General features: G+C 43.3%; 1 protein-coding gene across 1 annotated transcript in view; it reads left to right on the forward strand.

Annotated features, from left to right (window-relative positions):
- Positions 1 to 5,619, forward strand: part of gramd1a (GRAM domain containing 1A) — a 31,842-nt gene extending 26,223 nt beyond the window's left edge. Inside the window, exons 15-19 of the mRNA XM_071907124.2 lie at positions 769 to 999; positions 1,614 to 1,698; positions 3,154 to 3,261; positions 4,307 to 4,427; positions 4,843 to 5,619. Coding sequence (XP_071763225.1) covers positions 769 to 999; positions 1,614 to 1,698; positions 3,154 to 3,261; positions 4,307 to 4,427; positions 4,843 to 4,944 — 647 coding nt within the window. The 3' untranslated portion in view covers positions 4,945 to 5,619. The remainder of the gene's footprint in view (positions 1 to 768; positions 1,000 to 1,613; positions 1,699 to 3,153; positions 3,262 to 4,306; positions 4,428 to 4,842) is intronic.
- The last annotated feature ends 5,992 nt before the right edge of the window (positions 5,620 to 11,611 follow it).

Below are 11,611 nucleotides of genomic sequence, written 5' to 3' on the forward strand. Positions count from 1 at the left end.
AGTCACACGCTCTTCCTCCGGTCTGCCTCTTTAGACACACCCTGTACAAACCTATTATACCTGTTCAGCTTTCGTTTTTTTCCCCGGATTTTTTGAGTACGGTGAACATGTAGGTACACACTTTAATGTCCTCGCGACTCGATATGAAAGCCAAATGCACGTAGTTGTATAACTCCATGCACATACCAGTTGAATTAATATGTAGGTCTATAACATAGACAAATGTCACTCTTACATTTTGGCTTCATCATCCCACAGCAAACCCATGTTGCTTTTCTTATGTACACATAGGGCTGGGCAATAATTCAATATCATCGTTTATCTCTTATTTAGAATGTGATTTTTTTTTTTGTACATCAGCCATATTATGCAATATATCGATATCGACAAATGCTTAAGATTATCGTGATATTGATTTCAACCATATCACCCAGCCCTATGTACACATACAAGTACTACATACACACACACAAAGCGTCCCATAAACACAGCTCTGCTCCCCAGAGATGTTGCTATAATGTTTAAATGATTTCTGATTTTCTATCTATTTTCCTTCATCTTAAATCTTAAAATTCAAAAAGTCGAAAATATAGGGCCGCACTTACATAGTCTGACTGCCTGTGTTGAGATGCATTGTAGCCTCAAGCATCATGACAGTTGAGTATTGCGATTGTCTTTGTCTTCTACTTTTTCTTCCTGTGTGTTTACTTACTCCCTATATTTCTTCCTCTTCCTTTTCTTCCTCCCCTCCCTCCCTCCCCCACCCAGAGAGCGAGGTGTGCAAGCTGGAGACGCTACTCCAGTCGGAGGTTTCCGTGGTAACCACAGGCGAGGCGGTGGGCGCCGACGCCGCCAAGACCCCGCCGTCCCTGCGCCGCCGCAAACGCACCTGCTCCCGACGGCAGGGAGAGCGGGAGCGGGAGAGGGAGGGAGGAGGCGTGGGCTCCGGAGACCGAGGGGAGAGGGGGATCGGAGAAGAGCGGGACAGGAGAGAAACCGGTAAGTCGGCAGGATGAGGCTCGGAGAAGCGCTCCGAATTAGTGGTGGAATTTCGAGCCTTGCAGCCAACGTTGAAGGTCAGGTATCCAACCTAAGTGGTGCAGGCAAGGGGAGTCGCTTTCTCGGATGCTCCATGCTATACTATCCTCTAGTGGTGCTGTTTGGAGCTGCATCACAGAAGCATTCCTCAGATTTCCCACTGGTCATGGAATATCATGGAATATCGTGGAATATCGTGGAATATCATGGAATTGTGAGAGGTGTATTCCAGACGGGGAAAGTCAGGGAATTCGATAAATTCTCTGGGGAAGTCAGAGAATATCAGGGAATTTCACAAATGGGTAATTTACAGGAATATAGCAGACTGTATTTTACAATGTCTTACACCTTCATTGCATTAGCTAGCTGTTTTCAGCTGTTTTTCCCAGCTGTAGTGGAAACCAGACTGTTTGAACTTTTCTGAGCTTAAAAACGGCATTAACCAAACCAGGAGGGAATAATGTTTTTAGGTCATGGAAGTGCTCTGATTCCAATTCATGGGGAAAGTCAAGGGGTTTTACATCAGGGAACCCTGATCATTGAAAAATCCTGTTTTGGCTTGTTTTTGTTTTTAGGTGCTCAGTATATGAAGCTGGGAGAGCGTTCGCGTGGTGGAGGACACAACAGCATATCTACCATCCTGCTCATAGTCAGCTTCATGTAAGTTTGTGTGTGTGTGTGTGTGTGTGTGTGTGTGTATTTGCATTTGCATGTGCGAGTCCGTGAACAATAGCGGATATTCATAAAAGTCTGAATCCTCTCTGGCTATTTTTCATCCAGAATAGTTTCTTTCTTTCATCTTTTTTTTTTTTTTAACTGCATAAGAAGCAGATGAATGTTAAGGCTTTTTCTCCAGTCGTCTCACACACAGTGAGTTGCTCAGAAAAAGAGATGAGACTTTCTAAATGGAGCTGATCCTGTATTCAAAAAGAGATTTTATGTGAGTGCATGTTTTTTTTTGTTACTCCCAGGCATTTGTGAATAACCAATCTAATGGAAGATAATTTTTTTTCCTATTGTTTTGTGTGCCTGACCACATGTATATATGTAATATACTGTATATATGTGTGAATATATTGGCTTTCTGCCGTCCACGTCTGAATGCTCCCTTGTTCAGACATGGTTGGATATCTATCCTCTGCACACTAACAGCTTCCCAATTCCTTTCTTGCTATTTCTCTGTCTTTCCCCTCCTTTCTGCACTACTTCGTATGCATAGGATCTGTATCAGGTACTGTATTAAGAGGCTTTGATATTATATCAATGTCTGCTTGCATAATAAATATATTTGAATGTTACTTTTCTTAAAGGAAAAATCTATTCTTACACACTCTTGCACTGATATGCATCATCAATGCATTCCAGGAGTTATTTTATGATGAAGTGTTGTGATTTACTTCTTTGGTGCACCCACTTTCCCCTCAACCTGCCTCATCTACGTCTACTTCTACTTCAGTTAGTGATTTCCTACATTTCCCAGAATGACTTTCAGCAACCCCCAGAGAACAGGGGGTGAACTTGTTAAATTCAGCTGTGGGTAAAATGTGTAGGTGGAGAGAGCGATAGCAGAGCGAGAGGTTTTCCCACTGAGAAAAAGCCGAGTCGCATCCCTTACTCAAAACACAACACGTCTTGTAGCTGCATTGCATTCTGGACTATTGAGGCTACTGTCTGTGAAGAAATTGGTCTCTCTGTCTCTTCTACGATGGATTTCTCCCTGCATGATTGTTGAACGTCGGTGCAAAATGGCGGCTCTAGAAAGAAGCTCTTGCTCTTTGATTCTGACAAAAAACAACAAAGGAATGCATCACCAATAGCTGTTTTTGAACAGTGCTAAAGTGTTTTAGGGTGGATGTTTCCTTTAACAAAGTCACAATGTGCTGTGAATGAGAGTTGGGTTGTGTTTGAATGGACTTCCCACAGCGTTTCCTGATTTGTGTGCAACTCCTCATATTGTGCCTCCTGTAGTATTGGAGTTTTTGCTATTGACATCCTATTGGTGTTTGTTCACTCCTGTGTTTGTTTGAACCCTGTTGACCGTGTTTGAGCCTTTTTTATGCATGTCAGCAAATGTAATGATTCCCCTCCCCTCTCTCTCTCTCTCCCCCCCGTCAGTCTGGTGGTGCTGGTGGCGCTCAACATGCTGCTGTTCTACAAGCTGTACGCTCTGGAAAGAGCGGCTCATACACTGGAGACGTGGCACTCCTATTCTGTCGCTGACAGGTAAACACCGGGCTATTTTCCAGCCAAATATAGAGCCTCGATTATCGCCATTCATCACCCAGGGAATAGTGGTGTTCGTTAGCGCTCGTCCCTCAGGCTTACAGTTATTCTTGTGGGATCTGGAACATGTAGTGAATAGAACTGCAAATTGCATCTAGGGTATGAAATATTCCTCAGAGTTTAAGGCTATTGCATCATACTATAAAGCAAGGAATCTCTGTCTGTGTGTGTGTGTGTGTGTGTGTGTGTGTGTGTGTGTCCGTCGCATATCTAGAGAACCGTTCGTCCGATCTACTTCACACTTGGCGGGTGTATTGCTGGGGACCCAAGGACGTGCAGTGTCGGATTTGGTGCAATTTGGACACGCGACACGTTCAATATTAATAAACTTTGAATAAACAAGCGAACAGCGCTCTGTGCAGCAGCGGGGCGAACGGGCACTGCACTAGTATCAACAATTCTTGTCTTGCCATTTGGTCTGTTGTCAAAACTGTTGAGGGCACAAAATGGAGAGGGTGAAAGAGAGGGTGAAAACTAGGGGTGCAACTAACGATTATTTTCATTACTGATTAATCTATAGATTATTTTTTCCGATTAATCAATTATTCATTTAGCCTATAAAATGTCAAAAAGAATGAGAAATGCCCATCACAAGTTACCAGAGGCCAAAGTGCTTCTTAAAAGTGCTTACTTAGTCTGACCAGCAGCCAAAAGAACACAAAGTATTCATTTTATAATGAAATGGAGAAAACAGCAGATCTTAGCATTTGTGAAGCTTTTATTCAGCAAATGTTTCATGTTTTTACTTGACAAATGACAAAAACGATTAATCGGTAATCAAAATTATGCTCTCGTTCTCTCCTCTCCTCTCCTCTCTCTTCCTCTCCTCTCCTCTCCTCCTCTCTTCCTCTCCTCTCCTCTCTCTCCCCCTCCCCTCCCCTCCTCTCTTCCTCTCCCCTCCTCCTCTCTCTCTTCCTCTCCTCTCCCCCTCCCCTCCCCTCCTCTCCTCCTCTCCTCTCCTCTCCTCCTCTCCTCCTCTCCTCAGTCCTCTGCCTCAGACAGCAGGAGAGTGGGCTCAGGTCTTGCAGCTGCAGCGTCAGTTCCACCAGGCTCAGCTCAGCAAGTGGCAGCAGATCCTCCAGTCGTCTGTCACGCTGCTCGACCAGGTGTGTGTGTGTGTGTGTGTGTGTGTGTGTGTGTGTGTGTATAGCTTGCTGCTTATCTCTGCAAGGACCAGTTGTGAAATTCACACAAAGTACTCATAATGTGCTGAATGATATCACTGTGTTACATAATCCAATATGCCTGACCTTTCTTTCTTTCTGTCTGTCTGTCTGTCTTTCCATTTGTCATCTTTCTTTCTTTCTTACTTTCCATTTTTCCATGTTTCTTTCTATCTGTCTTTCTTTCCATTTTTCCATCTTTCTGTCTTTCTCTCCATCTTTTTCTCTCCCTCTCCATCTTTCTGTCTTTCTTTCTCTCTCTCAATCTTTCTCTTTTTCTCTCATCTTTCTGTCTTTCTCTCCATCTTTTTGTCTTTCTCTCTCTCCATCTTTCTGTCTTTCTCTCCCTCTCTCCCAGATGAAGCAGTCGTTAGAAAAGCTCCACCGGGGCATTGTGGTCCCGGAGGTGCAGCGGGACCCCCCTGATGACCCCCCCACAGAGTCCCTGACTGAGCCCTGACCCCCCCCCGCCTCACCTCACCTCAGCGCCCCTCACAGCCTCCACCAGAAGACCCTGTCAGTGTGTGGGGGGGGGGGGCGGGGTCAGCCTGGTCTTGCTCCTTCCCTCATCTTCACATGTAAAAAAAACAAACGGGGAGTGGGACGTGCTGGAACTACGTTACCCATAACTCTCCTGGCCTGAGAGACTTGAAACAGTGATTTTCGCCCTCAGCCCTCAACCAATAACGACTTTCGGGAACTGTTTGCGATATTCAGACTGGAAGCTATCAGGACCACAGCAATAATACGACCACAGCGGTGAGCCATCCACATGTACTGTACAGAAACGGGCCACAGGAGGGCCGGTTCGGACCATCCGCCCTGCTGCTGCCTACGAGCAACTTCACCCCTCCCACAGGATCCGGGACACATTTCAGAACGGCCAGCTGCATTTCAGAACGACTTGAACTCAAACGTACTATTCAGACATTTCAAAATCTTCCATCAAAAAAGAGCATTTCACAGACCATCACGGATTTCGATCCAAAACGGACATTTCCTCTTCGGCCTGCAACATTTCCACATGTAGAGGTTCAGCGGGACGGGCGCAGCGATTCTGGAAAGTGGAGAATGTTCCTCCTAGTCCTGGGATCGGTAGATACCTTTTGCCTCCAGTTAATGCCTGCTGATGTGAGTGTGGGTGGGTGTGTGGGTGGGTGGGTGGGTGGGTGGGTGGGGGGAGGGGGGGTTTTGTTAAGGACGCCGCCAGCTGTCTGAATGGGAGGAACGAACACACAGGAGGAGGAGGGAGAGCGCTGACAGGAGCAGGAGGCTCTCGGTAATCCCCCTCTCTCTTTTCTTGTCCTCCCTCGTTCTTTCCGTCAGGGATTTGTTCTTCCATCTGAGACTCTTGATCCCTGTCAAAGGGCCGTCCGTCCTCTGCGGAGGGGGATGAGGAACGCTTCAACACCAGAGACTTCGTTTTTTTTTAATTTCTAGATGTGAATTTTTTACATCTGGAAAAACAAAATCCAAACACACTCCGACTCCTCCCCATCCCGGTTGGGTTTTATCTTTTCAAAGTCAGCGCGACTGGGTCGTTTGTCGGGACAGCGAGCTGCGTGCGACTGTTGCCTCGGACCGTTGCAGTATTTATTACCAATGACTTCGATTTTTTTTTTCAAAAGGTTCAAAAGTCCTGTCCTGCTCTGAAGAAGTCATTTCGTGGGTATTTTTTGTGCTCTGTTTTTGCTGTACCAGCACGGACCAAGAAAAGAGCCACACGTGAATTCTCTGAATGATTACTGGTCATAGCAATAATGACAATAGTGATTCTAGTACTTTTTGAATGTTTCAAACAAAGTAGTATATAATAATAATAATGAATTGTGCGTGAATGTGTGTAGGGGCAGTCAAAAGACAAGCAAAGACGATTGGGAGTTTGACTTGACAGATGTGCGTGTGTCCATTAGGAGTTCTCAGTGTTACATCCTCAAATGTTACATTTCATATTATGATTTTTTTTGAGTTTTGATTGGTTTTTTTCTTGAGATTTCTCTTTCGCATTTGGTCGCTCACTCTTATGGTAGAGTCAGACTTGAACTGTTCAGGGTTACTGTACTGTAGACTTGACCAGGTAGAAATGTTAGGTGCAAGAACAGCTACTTCATAGTCCAACTGGGCTGGACTTTTCAAAACGAAACAAAAAAACAACAAGAAAAAGGACCAACCAGAACTTTGTAGGCCCAGATGAAGAAAAAGGGAAACTATTTTGCAGTATTGTGTTTTTTGTTGTTTGTTAATCCCCCCCCCCCCTTATCTTTTTATTGATTTCCTTTTCATTTTCTATCTTCATTGTTTTGTAGTCTGCACCTCTTGTCTTTATGTGTTGTTTATTTTCTGCCCGTCCCCTCCGTCCTCTCGCTCCTGCCCTCCGATGATCCGGAAAGCGTCTCCTCTCCCTGTTCTTCACATCTGACACTCAAACCCGACTCTTCCTCTCTCTCTTTCCTCTGTGCGCTCCCTCGCTCCCTCCACACCCCCCTCTCTCTCTCCTTTGCACTGAAAATATCGGCTATGGAAACGCGTGGGCCCTGCTGTGCACGGCCACTCGTGGATAATGAAAGGATGTAATATTTATTAAAGGGGGGGGGGAGAGGGAAGGGGGAGGGGGGGGGGAATGGGGGTCTGGGAAGAGGGAGGGAGAGAGAGACAGATGGGAGAGCGGGGACGAGAATGTACTGTAAAGATTTGATTGTACACAATGCCATGGAGAGAAATGAAAAGATCTAAAATATGCAACAACGGCTCGCTCGTCTTTTGAATGTGTGTGTGTGTGTGTATAATGTATTAAGTTACAGTCAGTGAAAATCAATCTTTCCAACATCTAATCTCTTGAAGGTTTTTCAGAGTCAACTGATGTGTCTATTTCTCCCTCATGTAACTGTGAAATCTTTCTTTTGTTTTTTTTTTATTTTCACATATATAATGGTCAAAAACAGAATAGGTTGGGGGGGGGGGAAAGTACAGGTTGTGCATGTGAGATAAAGCAAAAAGCGCTTCCTTGATTAGATCAGTTAAGATCCATCACTAAACATTGCTGACTTCAGGCAAAGGGCAGCGATCGGTTTCTCTTAACTCATCCGATAATCTTATCCAAAGACCAGAGAGATCCTCTGTTCTGGCTGTCCACTCACAGAAAAAGATTAAATCCTGATATTTGACTGTCTAACACACACAGTCTTGTCTTGTGATCAGAAGGCACCAGTTTGAATCCCTGGACCAGCTGGGAAAATATAAGTGAGGGACGTGAAGGAGTAACTCTAAACTCCCTGTTGAAGTGGCAGTACTGAGCTCTACCAGGCACAAATACCAGTGTTTTTCTAAAAATGTGTTAGTTGGAGATGTCAGGGCTTGTTTTCTTCCCTTCAGAAGAAGCCATTTGCTGCCATTTATTCTTCTACAGTATGAAAAACAGCTTCCACAGATGTGAAAATTGCCCCTGCTAGATAATCCATCACAGTAAACACAAAGCCTCAATTTGGTTTTGTCAGTTTCTGTTATATTGTTATGTAATTGCGCCTGAGTTGAGTGTGAAGAAACAGGAAGAAAAGGAAGTCTTAATTGTCACATGCCTGTCTTTATTTAGTTTGTCTTTGTTAGCTGGGACAGCAGTTAACGTCAAACTGCAGGTTTGACACCGTAAAGTTTATATTCAAAAAATGAGTAAATGTTAAAAATCGAATTGCATATAAGGCATGCAGTGCAAAATGACTGGAGGAATGTAAACATAGAAGTAAATGGGCTTCAACCACTGATGTGTATTAATAATATGTTATAGACCAGTGGGGCTTCAACTCTAAATGACACCGGTAATCTTTTTTTTTTTTTAAATAAGGTGTTCTTGAACAACATGCCAGGTTAAATATGGCTTAAAACACAATGTGTGGTGAGTGACGGTCAGGCTGCTGCTCCTCGTTCCCTGAAAGAGTTGCGTCACCTTGGCCCCTCCCGTCCAGTATTAGTCAGCTCTCAATAGGTTAGGACCTGACCCGGGTCAAACAGTGTTGGCAAATAAATAGTTTCACTTTTTGTTCTAGCCCACGTGAAATGCCAGAAGGGAGGGATTCCCCAAATAGGACAACAAGTGCCAGAAAGTTCAGATAGTCACAGGAAAGTGTTTGAAAGTCAATTTAGTTTAGCCAACTTTGGAGTGGAATGAGCCAACTTCCCTTTCCAGTTAGAAAGAACAGCAGTCATCTTTTCACAAAATACTTTGCGTCACTTTCTACCAACTGAATCATATCCCCTCTCTACTCACTCTAATCCTCAAAAATCCCTTCTATCTCCTCTCCTTATCCCTTACCGTATTTATTTTTTTCTCGTACACCATCATCCTATGGCCACAGGAATGTGACCCCTGACCCCTGCACACTAATTTTGTTGATCTGAGAATTTTATCTCATTCTGCTGTTGCACGCAAGTCACTCTGGGTAAGAGCATCATCACATGTCTGTGGTTAACAACTTTCATGACTATATTGATGGTGCTGATTTAGTTAAACCCCACCCATCTGGTGCTCCATGCAAGTTAAAACAAACTAGTATTTTTTGACCCGGGTCCGGTTGTAAACCTCCTTTGAAAAGCCTTGTGTGTTTTGTTGCGGGGCGAATTACGACACTATGTGCTATGTTGGTCTTAATGAATGAGTGAATTGGTGTTTTCAAAGCTGAACAAGAGAAATAGAAGTGTGTTCATCCAGGTGGGGAGTCGGACTTGAGACTTGACTTGGGTTCTGGTGACTTGGGACTTGACTTTGACTTGTACTTTAATGACTTGAACAGGTTTCTAAAGTCTTGACAAAAGATCTTGTGTTTGTGTAAATAACTTAGATTTGTTCCACCCGACGACTGAATTTAAATTCTGTTTTCTGAATTTGTATGGAATGATTGAATTTTTTTTTTTTACATTGAAACTGATTCTAGAAATGTCCTGGATATTTTGTTTTCTATAAGATATTAAATTGATACTGGATTCTGACTTGGTGTTCTACATTTAGACTTGACGTTAATGACATGATTGTGACTTGGACTTGACTTGGTAATCTACATTTAGACTTGGGAGTCAAGCAAAGTTGACTCGGTCACACCTCTGGAAAATACACACACCAAACTGAAAATCCAAATACCTTACTGCAGTGTTTTGACCAGGGCTTTCATCAGGGAATCCTTCTTTCCAATTCCATTTTTTTTCCAAACAATACCACCTACACATTTATGCAAGACAAGCAAGCAAGTCAAGTGAGACACGGACTGATTCTCATGAGAGTTTTATTTTTTCTATTCATCTCTTTTTATTGGCAAGCAACATTTGCACACCTACTACTCATGAAGTGAAAACTGGAGTTGTTCCTTGCTGAAAAAAAACATGCGGACACAGCAGAGTATTGAGGTGCGGGGAGAGCGTGGTTTTCAGTTCACTGGTTAGTTCATTAGAGCAGGAGAAGGTGTTATGACTAAGAATACCCAAGAGTAAATCATACTATAACTTGTCTGCATGGGCAAGGAAGGAGACATCACTTTTTTTCTTTTTGGTGGGAAAAATTAGTTTGAGCCTGGCTCCCATTAGACATTCTGTACTTGGACAGAAAAAAACAAACAAACATTCATTCTAATTTCAGCCTTTGCTTATTCAGCATCAGTTAGCATGCAATCATATTATCTTATCTACTTGTGTGTGTTCCCTTCTCAGTATCTCAAAATGTATCAAACCCAGTATTGGTACAAAAAAAACAAAAAACAGAACAGTATGCATGCAGGACGGCAGTGTTTGGCTGCCATCTAGTGTTAGCCAGTAGGAACTGGCTGCCAGAAAAGACTGGCAAGTAAAGCTTGTTTACTGCATCTACTACGCTCCTGCTTCTACTCTTTACTTTTCCCATTTGGTTTCCATAGACTTTACTCTCGGAGGCACACCGGACAGGTTTTGTGGTACATTTTCCCACAGCAGTTAGATAATAGCATTTATCAAGCCCTTAGTTTCTATAAAGACACCACCACATTTGTGTGAAATTACACATCATATGACATCTGTAGGAAGGTTTCCACTGTAGACAAAATCAAGCAAAGAGACGCTTCAGCATCTTGACCCTAAACAAACCGATAAAGTTGAGTTTTTTTTTGGTGTGATGATGATTTCAAAATGGCACACAGCAGTGACGTGAGCTTCATCTTCTCATCTGTCACAGGAAGTCACACTTTGACTCGATGTGTTTCTCACCAAGCAGGACACAGTGAAAGCTTTTTATCAGCACTAATGAGGTTGCTTTCAAGTCTATCTGGTACGATCTGTACCAGATAGACTTCAAAGCAACCTCGACGAGCTGGAAATGTCATGCATGTCAAATCAGAGTCAGAGCAGTAGGACTGCTCCGTTAAACAGCTGGTCTAAAAGGGACTGCGGTCCACTGGAAAGGCCTGCCTACTGTACAGCTGTGATACTTCAAAGGGGAATTCCGCTGAAATACACCTTTAGTTTGCTGTTCTGCAAAAGTGGACATTTTCATGATATTTCCCAGGACTTTTTATCTTTGATTTATGCATCAGGAGCTCTCAGGATAGAGGAAAATACAATCACATGATACCAGTTTGCATTGTCTGAAATGGTTGGAATAAAGTGTCCCTGGGCCAATATGAAACATTTAGAATATGACTGTATTGTATGTATTTTCCATAGAATTCAACCATATAAAACCATCCTTGGTAAAGAAATTCAACAACGTGTTTTGATTGTATTTTCCTTTATCTGAAGAGCCAATAAATCAAAACTCAGGAGAAACTTGACAGATTCATAAAGTCTTCTCCAGTACCAAACTAAAAGTCAATTATGGTGAAATTCCCATTTAATACTGCTAAGATAACGTATTTTGGTGCACAGACGTGCTTTGTGAGTGTGAGAGTGTGTGACTCTCATGTAAATAGCGAGGAAGATGGAAGGTCACGTTCCTGTGGAGAGTTGTGCTTCAACCTGCAGACAGAAGCAGCCGGACACTTGATGTGTACAGTCACGACTCGACACTTTTCACAGCTGCTCCGAGTGCCGCGACTCACTAACCTCAACGCATAACATCCTCCTGAATAGAATCTACTCTCCAAGTCTTTATGTTGAAATGGCTGAAAAAGAAAAAA

This window comes from Centroberyx gerrardi, chromosome 12, assembly GCF_048128805.1.
Source record: "Centroberyx gerrardi isolate f3 chromosome 12, fCenGer3.hap1.cur.20231027, whole genome shotgun sequence".
Taxonomy (NCBI): domain Eukaryota; kingdom Metazoa; phylum Chordata; class Actinopteri; order Beryciformes; family Berycidae; genus Centroberyx; species Centroberyx gerrardi.